This window comes from Tachyglossus aculeatus, chromosome 1 (genome assembly GCF_015852505.1).
Source record: "Tachyglossus aculeatus isolate mTacAcu1 chromosome 1, mTacAcu1.pri, whole genome shotgun sequence".
In the NCBI taxonomy this organism is placed as follows: domain Eukaryota; kingdom Metazoa; phylum Chordata; class Mammalia; order Monotremata; family Tachyglossidae; genus Tachyglossus; species Tachyglossus aculeatus.
The window spans coordinates 5,638,879-5,652,013 of NC_052066.1; the positions used below are offsets into that span (position 1 = coordinate 5,638,879).

Consider the following 13,135-nt stretch of genomic DNA (forward strand, 5'->3'; position numbering starts at 1 on the left):
CAGCGTGGCTCAGTGGAAAGAGCACAGGCTTGGGTTCTAATCCCGGCTCTGCCACTTGTCAGCTGTGTGCCCTTGGGTAAGCCACTTAATCAATCAATCAATCAATCAATCGTATTTACTGAGCACTTACTGTGTGCAGAGCACTGTACTAAGCGCTTGGGAAATACAAGTTGGCAACATATAGAGACAGTCCCTACCCAACAGAGGGCTCACAGTCTAGAAGGGGAAACAGACAACAAAACAAAGCATATTAACAAAATAAAATAAATGCAATAGATATGTACAAGTAAATAAATAAATAAATAAATAAATAGAGTAATAAATCCGTAAAAACATATATCCATATATACAGGTGCTGTGGGGAAGGGAAGGAGGTAAGACGGGGGACGATGGGGAGAGGACGGAGGGGGCTCAGTCTTAACTTCTCCGTGCCTCAGTTCCCTCATCTGTCAAATGGGGATGGAGGCCGTGAGCCCCCGCCGTGGGACAACCTGATCGCCCCGTATCCCTCCCCCAGTGCTTAGAACAGTGCTTGGCCCATAGTAAGTGCTTAACAAATACCATTATTATTATGTCACTTCATCATCATCATCATCAATCGTATTTATTGAGCGCTTACTATGTGCAGAGCACTGTACTAAGCGCTTGGGAAGTACAAATTGGCAACATCTAGAGACAGTCCCTACCCAACAGTGGGCTCACAGTCTAAAAGGGGGAGACGGAGAACAAAACCAAACATACTAACAAAATAAAATAAATAGAATAGATATGTACAAATAAAATAAATAAATAGAGTAAAAAAATATGTACAAATTCACTTATCTGGGCCTCAGTGACTGCATCTATAAAATGGGGATGAAGACTGTGAGCCCCATGTGGGACAACCTATTCACCTCGTCTCTCCCCCAGCGCTTAGAACAGTGCTTGGCACATAGTAAGCGCTTAACAAATAGCTTTATTATCATTATCGTTCGTTGTTTGGTGGCCGGGGGGGTGTCGGGCTGGGGGTGGGCCCAGTGGGGGCCCGCTGACCTCCCGTCTCCCGCCGCTTTTTCCCCCCGTTATTCCTTGGCAGCGTCCGCGCCCATGTGCCCGTGCTGTGGGAGCGACCACGTGGTGATGCTGTCCATGCCTGCGGTCGAAGAGCTGGGTTCGGGGGGCGACCGGCCGAGGGACGGAGGAGACGGGGCCGGGGAAGAGGGGAAGGGGTCGGGGCCGGCCCCCCTCCGCACCCCCAGCCCCACGGCTGCCTCCCCGGGGACCCACGGGGGAGATGGGCCTACCCTCGGGGTGCCCCCGCCGCACCCCGAATCCGACACCTGGGATCTCGGGCCTCGTGAGTAACGGGCGGCGGAGAGGGGCTGGCGGGGTCGGGATGGGGCTGGGATGCCCGCTGTGGGCAGGGATTGTCTCTCTTTGGGGCTGAATTGTCCTCTCCCAAGCGCTTAGTCCAGTGCTCTGCACACAGTGAAGCGCTCAGTAAGTACAATTGAATGAATGAATGAATGAATGGGGTGGGAGGGGCCGGGATGGGTGTTGGGGAAGGGGTGAGGGTGGGCTGGGGAGCGGGTGGGAAGAGCTGGTGGGGGTCGGGATGGGGCGGGGATGCCCGCTGTGGGCAGGGGTTGTCTCTCTTTGGGGCTGAATTGTCCTCTCCCAAGTGCTTAGTCCAGTGCTCTGCACACAGTAAGCGCCCAATAAGTATAGTTGAATGAATGAATGAATGGGGTGGGAGTTGGGGCCAGGATGGGGGTGGGAGAAGGGGTGAGGGTGGGCTGGGGAGCGGGTGGGAAGAGCTAGTGGGGGTCGGGATGGGGTGGGGGTTGTCTCTCTTTGTGGCTGAATTGTCCTCTCCCAAGTGCTTAGTCCAGTGCTCTGCACACAGTAAGTGCCCAATAAGTACAATTGAATGAATGAATGAATGGGGTGGGAGTTGGGGCCGGGATGTTGGTGGGAGAAGGGGTGAGGGCGGGCTGGGGAGCGGGTGGGAAGAGCTAGTGGGGGTCGGGATGGGGCGGGGATGCCCGCTGTGGGCAGGGATTTTCCCTCTTTGGGGCTGAATTGTCCTCTCCCAAGCGCTTAGTCCAGTGCTCTGCACACAGTAAGTGCCCAATAAGTACAATTGAATGAATGAATGAATGAATGGGGCGGGAGGGGCCGGGATGGGTGTTGGGGAAGGGGTGAGGGTGGGCTGGGGAGCGGGTGGGAAGAGCTAGTGGGGGTCGGGATGGGGCGGGGATGCCCGCTGTGGGCAGCGGTTGTCTCTCTTTGGGGCTGAATTGTCCTCTCCCAAGCGCTTAGTCCAGTGCCCTGCACACAGTAAAGCGCTCAGTAAGTACAGTTGAATGAATGAACGAATGGGGTGGGAGTTGGGGCCAGGAGAAGGGGTGAGGGTGGGCGGGGGAGCGGGTGGGAAGAGCTAGTGGGGGTCGGGATGGGGCGGGGATTGTCTCTCTTTGTGGCTGAATTGTCCTCTCCCAAGCGCTTAGTCCAGTGCTCTGCACACAGTGAAGCGCTCAGTAAGTACAGTTGAATGTGTGAACGGATGGGGTGGGAGTTGGGGCCGGGATGGGGGTGGGAGAAGGGGTGAGGGCGGGCTGGGGAGTGGGTGGGAAGAGCTAGTGGGGGTCGGGATGGGGCGGGGATGCCCGCTGTGGGCAGGGGTTGTCTCGCTTTGGGGCTGAATTGTCCTCTCCCAAGCGCTTAGTCCAGTGCTCTGCACACAGTATGCGCCCAATAAGTACAATTGAATGAATGAATGGGGCCAGGATGGGGGTGGGAGAAGGGGTGAGGGTGGGCTGGGGAGCGGGTGGGAAGAGCTAGTGGGGGTCGGGATGGGGCGGGGATGCCCGCTGTGGGCAGGGGTTGTCTCGCTTTGGGGCTGAATTGTCCTCTCCCAAGCGCTTAGTCCAGTGCTCTGCACACAGGAAGCACCCAATAAATGCGATTGAATGAATGAATGAGTGGGGTGGGAGTTGGGGGCAGGAGGAGCTGGGGTGGGGGTTGGGGTGGGCAACCCCGAGTGAGGCGACGGAAGCCCACGGGGAGACCAGGCTCCGTTACTAATCAATCGGTGCCATCAATCGAGCTGTTCCTGTGAGCGGAGCACTGTAATAATAATAATAATAATAATAATAATAATGGCATTTATTAAGCGCTTACTATGTGCAAAGCAGTGTTCTAAGCGCTGGGGGGATAAAAGGTGATCAGGTTGTCCCACGTGGGGCTCACAGTCTTAATCCCCATTTTACAGATGAGGGAACTGAGGCACAGAGAAGTGAAGTGACTTGCGCAATGTGTCACGGCAGACGTGGCGGAGCCGGGATTAGAACTCATGACCTCTGACTCCCAAGCCCGGGCTCTTTCCACTGAGCCACGCTGCTTCTAAGCCGTCAGAGGAGTCCAGATGGGTCTAGATCTATAATCCTATTTATTTTGATGCTACTGATGCCAGTCTACTACTACTACTACTAATAATAATGATGATGGTATTCGTTAAGCGCTTACTATGTGCAAAGCACTGTTCTAAGCGCTGGGAAGGTTATAAGGTGATCAGGTTGTCCCACGGGCGGCTCACAGTCTGCATCCCCATTTTACAGAGGAGGTCACTGAGGCACAGAGAAGTTAAGTGACTTGCCCACTGTCACACAGCAGACATGTGCCAGAGCTGGGATTCGAACCCATGACCTCTGACTCCCAAGCCCGGGCTCTTTCCACTGAGCCACGCTGCTTCTATGCTGTCAGAGGAGTCCAGATGGGTCTAGATCTATAATCCTATTTATTTTGATGCTACTGATGCCAGTCTACTACTACTACTACTACTACTAATAATGATGATGGTATTCGTTAAGCGCTTACTATGTGCAAAGCACTGTTCTAAGCGCTGGGAAGGATGCAGGGTGATCAGATTGTCCCACGTGGGGCTCACAGTCTTCATCCCCATTTTACAGATGAGGTAACAGGCGCAGAGAAGTTAAGTAACTTGCCCAAAGTCACACAGCTGACAATTGGCGGAGCCGGGATTCGAACCCATGACCTCTGACTCCCAAGCCCAGGCTCTTTCCACTGGGCCACGCTGCTTCTAAGCCGTCAGAGGAGTCCAGATGGGTCTAGATCTATAATCCTATTTATTTTGATGCTACCGATGCCAGTCTACTACTACTACTACTACTACTACTACTACTACTACTACTACTACTACTACTAATAATAATGATGATGGTATTTGTTAAGCGCTTACTATGTGCAAAGCCCTGTTCTAAGCGCTGGGAAGGTTACAGGGTGATCAGACTGTCCCACGGGGGCTCAGTTTACCCCTCCCCAACAATGGGCTCCCGGTCTAGAAATGCCATCGTTATTATTATCACTCATTCATTTGTTCATTCATTCAATCGTATTTATTGAGCGCTTACTGTGTACAGTGCACTGGACTAAGCGCTTGGGAAGTATTTTGGCTCCCAACTCTTAAGCGCTTACTATATGCAAAGCCCTGTTCTAAGCGCTGGGGAGGTTACAAGGTGATCAGACTGTCTCACGGGGGGCTCAGTCTACCCCTACCCAATAATGGGCTCACAGTCTAGAAATGCCATCGTTATTATTATCACTCATTCATTTATTCATTCATTCAATTGTATTTATTGAGCGCTCACTGTGTACAGTGCACTGGACTAAGCGCTTGGGAAGTATTTTGGCTCCCAACTCTTAAGCGCTTACTATGTGCAAAGCCCTGTTCTAAGCGCTGGGAAGGTTACAAGATGATCAGACTGTCTCACGGGGGGCTCAGTCTACCCCTCCCCAGCAATGGGCTCCCAGTCTAGAAATGCCATCGTTATTATTATCACTCATTCATTTATTCATTCATTTAATCGTATTTATTGATCGCTTACTGTGTGCAGCGCACTGGACTAAGCGCTTACTATGTGCAAAGCCCTGTTCTAAGCACTGGGGAGGTTACAAGGTGATCAGACTGTCCCATGGGGGCTCAGTCTACCCCTCCCCAACAATGGGCTCCCAGTCTAGAAATGCCATCGTTATTATTATCACTCATTCATTTATTCATTCATTTAATCGTATTTATTGAGCTCTTACTGTGTGTAGCGCACTGGACTAAGTGCTTGGGTCCCAACTCTTAAGCGCTTACTATGTGCAAAGCCCTGTTCTAAGCGCTGGGAAGGTTAGAAGGTGATCAGACTGTCTCATGGGGGGCTCAGTCTACCCCTCCCCAACAATGGGCTCACAGTCTAGAAATGCCATCGTTATTATTATTACTCATTCATTTATTCATTCATTCAATCGTACTTATTGAGCGCTTACTGTGTGCAGCGCACTGGACTAAGCGCTTGGGTCCCAACTCTTAAGCGCTTACTATGTGCAAAGCCCAGTTCTAAGCGCTGGGGAGGTTACAAGGTGATCAGACTGTCTCATGGGGGGCTCAGTCTACCCCTCCCCAACAATGGTCCCACAGTCTAGAAATGCCATCGTTCTTATTATCACTCATTCATTTATTCATTCGTTCAATTGTATTTATTGAGCGCTTAGAGAAGCAGCGTGGCTCAGTAGGAAAGAGCACGGGTTTTGGAGTCAGAGGTCATGGGTTCAAATCCTAGCTCGGCCAATTGTCAGCTGTGTGACTTTGGGCAGGTCACCTAACTTCTCTGTGCCTCAGTTACCTCATCTGGAAAATGGGGATTAAATCTGTGAGCCCCACGCAGGACAACCTGATCACCTTGTAACCTCCCCAGCGCTTAGAACAGTGCTTTGCACATAATAAGCGCTTAATAAGTGCCATCATCATCATCATCATCATCAGTGTGTGCAGCGCACTGGACTAAGCGCTTGGGTCCCAACTCTTAAGCGCTTACTATGTGCAAAGCCCTGTTCTAAGCGCTGGGAAGGTTAGAAGGTGATCAGACTGTCTCATGGGGGGCTCAGTCTACCCCTCCCCAACAATGGGCCCACAGTCTAGAAATGCCATCGTTCTTATTATCACTCATTCAGTTATTCATTCGTTCAGTTGTATTTATTGAGCGCTTAGAGAAGCAGCGTGGCTCAGTAGGAAAGAGCCCGGGTTTTGGAGTCAGAGGTCATGGGTTCAAATCCTGGCTCGGCCAATTGTCAGCTGTGTGACTTTGGGCAGGTCACTTAAGTTCTCTGTGCCTCAGTTCCCTCATCTGGAAAATGGGGATTAAATCTGTGAGCCCCACGCGGGACAACCTGATCACCTTGTAACCTCCCCAGTGCTTAGAACAGTGCTTTGCACATAATAAGCGCTTAATAAGTGCCATCATCATCATCATCATCATCAGTGTGTGCAGCGCACTGGACTAAGCGCTTGGGTCCCAACTCTTAAGTGCTTACTATGTGCAAAGCCCTGTTCTAAGCGCTGGGAAGGTTAGAAGGTGATCAGACTGTCTCACGGGGGGCTCAGTCTACCCCTCCCCAACAATGGGCCCACAGTCTAGAAATGCCATCGTTCTTATTATCACTCATTCATTTATTCATTCGTTCAATTGTATTTATTGAGCGCTTAGAGAAGCAGCGTGGCTCAGTAGGAAAGAGCACGGGTTTTGGAGTCAGAGGTCATGGGTTCAAATCCTGGCTCGGCCAATTGTTAGCTGTGTGACTTTGGGCAGGTCACCTAACTTCTCTGTGCCTCAGTTACCTCATCTGGAAAATGGGGATTAAATCTGTGAGCCCCCCGTGGGACAACCTGATCACCTTGTAACCTCCCCAGTGCTTAGAACAGTGCTTTGCACTTAATAAGCGCTTAATAAGTGCCATCATCATCATCATCATCATCATCAGTGTGTGCAGCGCACTGGACTTATCTTGGCTCCCAACTCTTTTGGACGCTCCCGAGCGCTCAGTCCAGCGCCCTGCACGCAGTAAGTGCTCCGTCGGACGGACGGACGGATAGACTGAGCCCGCCGTTGGGTAGGGACCGTCTCTATATGTTGCCGACTTGGACTTCCCAAGCGCTTAGTCCAGTGCTCTGCACACAGTAAGCGCTCAATAAATACGATTGATTGATTGATTGATTGAGCACTTACTGTGTGCAGAGCACTGTGCTAAGCACTTGGGAAGTACATGTTGGCAACATAGAGAGACAGTCCCTACCCAACAGTGGGCTCACAGTCATGGCTCAGTGGAAAAGAGCTTGGGCTTTGGACTCGGAGGTCATGGGTTCAAATCCCGGCTCCGCCACTTGTCAGCTGGGTGACTTCGGGCAAGTCACTTGACTTCTCTGGGCCTCAGTTCCCTCATCTGTAAAATGGGGATGAAGACTGTGAGCCCCCCATGGGACAACCTCATCACCCTGTAACCTCTCCAGCGCTTAGAACAGTGCTTTGCACATAGTAAGCACTTAATAAATGCCATTATTATTATTATTATTAAGTCACTTAGCTTCTCCGTGCCTCAGTTCCCTCAACTGTCAAATGGGGATGAAGACTGTGAGCCCCCCGTGGGACAACCTGATTACCTTGTAATCAGTCAATCAATTGTACTTTTACACTGTGAGCCCACTGTTGGGTAGGGACTGTCTCTCTATGTTGCCAACTTGGACTTCCCAAGCGCTTAGTCCAGTGCTCTGCACACAGTAAGCGCTCAATAAATACGATTGATTGATTGATTGATTGAGCTCTTACTGTGTGCAGAGCACTGGACTAAGCGCTTGGGAAGTACATGTTGGCAACATAGAGAGACAGTCCCTACCCAACAGTGGGCTCACAGTCGTGGCTCAGTGGAAAAGGGCTTGGGCTTTGGAGTCGGAGGTCATGGGTTCAAATCCCGGCTCCACCACTTGTCAGCTCTGTGACTTCGGGCAAGTCACTTGACTTCTCTGGGCCTCAGTGACCTCATCTGTAAAATGGGGATGAAGACTGTGAGCCCCTCGTGGGACAACCTGATCACCTTGTAACCTCCCCAGCGCTTAGAACAGTGTTTTGCACATAGTAAGCGCTTAATAAATGTCATTATTATTATCATTATTCATTCAACCGTATTTATTGAGCGCTTACTGTGTGCGGAGCACTGGACTAAGCGCTTGGGAAGGACAGGTCATCAATATGTAGAGACGGTCCCTATCCAACAACGGGCTCACAGTCTAGAAGAGGGAGACGGACCGCAAAACAAAACACGTGGACAGGTGTCATCATCATCATCAATCGTATTTATTGAGCGCTCACTATGTGCAGAGCACTGTACTAAGCGCTTGGGAAGTACAAATTGGCAACATCTAGAGGCAGTCCCTACCCAACAGTGGGGTCACAGTCTAAAAGGGGGAGACAGAGAACAAAACCAAACATACTAACACAATAAATAGGATAGATATGTACAAGTAAAATAAATAAATAAATAGAGCAATAAATATGTGCAAACATATATACATATATACAGGTGCTGTGGGGAAGGGAAGGAGGTAATTCCAACCTTCTCACTGGGCCTCCATGAGAAGAAGCCTCGAAGCCTGAGGTCCTGGGTTCTAGTCGCCGCCTGTGCCACGTGCCTGCTGTGTGACCCTTGTCAAGTCACTTTTTTATGGCATTTATTAAGTGCTTACAATGTACAAAGCACTGTTCTAAGCGCTGGGGAGGTTACAAGGTGATCAGGTTGCCCCACTTGGGGCTCACAGTCCTAATCCCCATTTTCCAGATGAGGGAACTCAAGTCGGAACAAATAGATGGTCTATCCTTAACACTTCCTCCCACATTTTCTTTCCTCTGATGGAGAGCCAATACTAGACTGGACCAACTATTATAAGCACTCAACACATACCACTGATTTTTTTTTTTTGTATGGCATTTATTAAGCGCTTACCATGTGCAAAGCACTGTTCTAAGCGCTGGGGAGGCCACAAGGTGATCAGGTTGTCCCACGGGGGGCTCACAGTCCTAATCCCCATTTTACAGTTGAGGTCACTGAGGCGCAGGGAAGCGAAGTGACCTGCCCAGAGTCACCCAGCTGACAGTTGGCGGAGCCGGGATTCGAACCCATGAACTCCGACTCCAAAGCCCGGGCTCTTTCCACTGAGCCACGCTGCTTAACTGGCTTAATAATAATAATAATAATAGGCATTTGTTAAGCGCTTACTATGTGCAAAGCACTGTTCTAAGCGCTGGGGAGGATACAGGGTGATCAGGTTGTCCCACGGGGGGCTCACAGTCTTAATCCCCATTTTACAGGTGAGGGAACTGAGGCGCGGAGAAGTGAATTGACCTGCCCAAAGTCACACAGCTGACAGTCGGCGGAGCCAGGATTTGAACCCATGACCTCTGGCTCCCAAGCCTGGGCTCTTTCCACTGAGCCTTGCTGCTTCTCTGATTGATTGAATGAATGAATGATTATTATTATTATCCCTGAGCTTAGTAGTAGTAATAATAATAATGGCATTTATTAAGCACTTACTATGTGCAAAGCACTGTTCTAAGCGCTGGGGAGGACACAGGGTGATCAGGTTGTCCCACGGGGGGCTCACAGTCTTAATCCCCATTTTTCAGACGAGGGAACTGAGGCCCAGAGAAGGTAAGTGACTTGCCCAAGATCACACGGCAGACATGTGGTGGAGTCGGGATTCGAACCCGTGACCTCCGACTCCAAAGCCCGGGCTCTTTCCACTGGGCCACGCTGCTTAACTGATTGACTGGCCACTGGGCTATCCCACTAATGGCAGTGCTTATGTTCTGTTTTGACACAGTGATCCCGAGATCCCCTCCCCAAAATTGGCTTTTTCCTACAGCGCTTAGAACAGTGCTTTGCACATAGTAAGCGCTTATGAAATGCCATCATTATTATTATTATTGGATGAATGAATTGTCTGTCTTCCCAGGGCCCGGCCCCCGGGGTCTCCGGGGGGTGGACCACCGCCTCCGGCTCTTCCTCGACATGGAGGTGTTTGGCGACGCCGATGAAGAGTTCCAGTTCTGCCTGCAGGTAACCCCCCTCCGCCACCCCCGAAAGCCCCCCTCTGCCACTCACCTCCCCGGCGCTTAGAACAGTGCTTTGCACATAGTAAGCGCTTAACAAATGCCATCATTATAATTATTATTATCTGCTGGGTGACCGATCCCCCAGGAGCCCACTGTTGGGCAGGGACCGTCTCTAGATGTTGCCAACTTATCCTTCCCAAGTGCTTAGTCCAGCAGTAAGCGCTCAATAAATACGATTGAATGAATAATAATAATAATAATAATAATAATAATAATGGCATTTATTAAGCACTTACTATGTGCAAAGCACTGTTCTAAGCGCTGGGGAGGTTACAAGGTGATCAGGTTGTCCCACGGGGGGCTCACAGTCTTCATCCCCGTTTTACAGATGAGGGAACTGAGGCCCAGAGAAGTGAAGTGACTTACCCAGAGTCACCCAGCTGACAGTTGGCAGAGCCCGGATTTGAACCCATGGCCTCTGACTCCAAAGCCCGGGCTCTTTCCACTGAGCCACGCTGCTTCCCCTGATCGCTTAGTACGGTGCCCCGCACACAGGACGTGCTCGATAAATACGACTCCATCGCCTCTAGCCCGTCGGCTCCTTGGGGCAGCGCCCGTGCCTCCGCGGACCTGCCCCGAGCGCTCAGCACAGTGCCCCGCGCGCCGGCAACGCTCGATAAAGAGCACCGATCGATCGGCGGGGGGAGGAATTAGCGGAGACGCGGGGCGTGAACGGCGGCAGACCCCCTCCCCGCCCTTGCCCCCTGACTGAGCCCCCTCTTTCCTCTCCCCCTCCCCATTCATTCAATCGTATTTATTCATTCATTCATTCAGTCGTATTGACTGAGCGCTTACTGTGTGCAGAGCACTGGACTCAGCGCTTGGGAAGTCCAAGTTGGCAACCTATAGAGACGGTCCCTACCCAACAGCGGGCTCACAGGCTAGAAGGGGGAGACAGAGAACAAAACAAAACATGTGAACAAAATAAAATAAATAGAATAGATATGTACAAGTAAAATAAATAGAGAAATAAATATGTACAAACATATCTACATATATACAGGTGCTGTGGGGAGGGGAAGGAGGGGGAGAGGAATGGGGGGGCTCAGTCTGGGAAGGCCTCTAGAATCAATCAATCAATCGTATTTATTGAGCACTTACTGTGTGCAGGGCACTGTCCTAAGCGCTTATCCCCTCCCCGCAGCCCCCGTATAGATGTTTGTCCAGATTTATTACTCTATTTATTTTACTTCTCCATTTTTACTATTCTGTTGATTTGGTTAATGATCAATCAATCGGTCGTATTTATTGAGCGCTTACTGTGTGCAGGGCACTGTCCTAAGCGCTTATCCCCTCCCCACAGCCCCTGTATAGGTGTTTGTCCAGATTTATTACTCTATTTATTTTACTTCTCCATTTTTACTATTCTGTTGGTTTGGTTAATGATCAATCAATCAATCAATCGTATTTATTGAGCGCTCACTGTATGCAGGGCACTGTCCTAAGCGCTCATCCCCTCCCACAGCCCCCATATAGATGTTTGTCCGGATTTATTACTCTATTTATTCTACTTCTCCATCTTTACTGTTCTGTTGATTTGGTTAATGATCCATCAGTCAATCAATCAATCGTATTTATTGAGCGCTTACTGTGTGCAGGGCACTGTCCTAAGCGCTTATCCCCTCCCCACAGCCCCTGTATAGATGTTTGTACAGATTTATTACTCTATTTTACTTCTCCATATTTACTATTCTGTTGATTTGGTTAGTGATCCATCAATCAATCAATCAGTCGTATTTATTGAGCGCTTACTGTGTGCAGGGCACTGTCCGAAGTGCTTATCCCCTCCCCACAGCCCCTGTATAGATGTTTGTCCAGATTTATTACTCTATTTATTTTACTTCTCCATTTTTATTATTCTGTTGATTTAGTTAATGATCAATCAATCAATCAATCATATTTATTGAGCACTTACTGTATGCAGGGCACTGTCCTAAGCGCTCATCCCCTCCCCACAGCCCCCGTATAGATGTTTGTCCAGATTTATTACTCTATTTATTCTACTTCTCCATTTTTACTATTCTGTTGATTTGGTTAATGATCCATCAATCAATCAATCAACCGTATTTATTGAGCGCTTACTGTGTGCAGGGCACTGTCCTAAGCACTTATCCCCTCCCCACAGCCCCTGTATAGATGTTTGTCCAGATTTATTACTCTATTTATTTTACTACTCCATTTTTACTATTCTGTTGATTTGGTTAATGATCAATCAATCAATCAATCAGTCGTATTTATTGAGCACTTACTGTGTGCAGGGCACTGTCCTAAGCGCTTATCCCCTCCCCACAGCCCCTGTATAGATGTTTGTCCAGATTTATTACTCTATTTATTTTACTTCTCCATTTTTACTATTCTATTGATTTGGTTAATGATCAATCAATCAATCAATCGTATTTATTGAGCGCTTTCTGTGTGCAGGGCACTGTCCTAAGCGTTTATCTTCTCCCCACAGCCCCCGTATAGATGTTCTTCCGGATTTATTACTCTATTTTACTTCTCCATTTTTACTATTCTGTTGATTTGGTTAATGATCAATCAATCAATCAATCAATCGTATTTATTGAGCACTTACTGTGTGCAGGGCACTGTCCTAAGCGCTTATCCCCTCCCCACAGCCCCCGTATAGATGTTTGTCCAGATTTATTACTCTATTTATTTTACTTCTCCATTTTTACTATTCTATTGATTTGGTTAATGATCAATCAATCAATCTATCAATCGTATTTACTGAGCAATTACTGTGTGCAGAGCACTGGACTAAGCGCTTGGGAAGTACAAGTCGGCAACACCTAGAGATGGTCCCTGCCCAACAGCGGGTTCACAGTCTAGAAGGGGGAGGCAGAGAACAAAACCAAACATACTAACAAAATAAAATAAATAGAATAGATATGTACAAGTAAGATAAATAAATAGAGTAATAAAATAAATAAATAGAGTAATAAATATGCACAAATAAATATGTACAAAATATGTACAAAAAGTATAAATATGTACAAACATATATACATATATGCATAATACATATATACATAATGATGTGCATCTAGCTTTACTTCTATTTATTCTGACACCTTGACACCCGTCCTCATGTTTTGTTTGCCGTCTGTCTCCCCCTTCTAGACTGTGAGCCCGCTGTTGGGTAGGGA

At 48.8% G+C, this 13,135-nt stretch overlaps 1 protein-coding gene across 6 annotated transcripts in view; it reads left to right on the forward strand.

Moving 5' to 3' along the window:
* The window catches only part of LOC119930478 (serine/threonine kinase 11 interacting protein), a 112,578-nt gene that overhangs the window by 73,342 nt on the left and 26,101 nt on the right, over positions 1–13,135 (forward strand). For all 6 annotated transcript variants that reach the window (XM_038748804.1, XM_038748842.1, XM_038748833.1 and 3 more), the window contains 2 exons: positions 1,076–1,336; positions 9,827–9,930. In XM_038748804.1, coding sequence (XP_038604732.1) covers positions 1,076–1,336; positions 9,827–9,930 — 365 coding nt within the window. The remainder of the gene's footprint in view (positions 1–1,075; positions 1,337–9,826; positions 9,931–13,135) is intronic.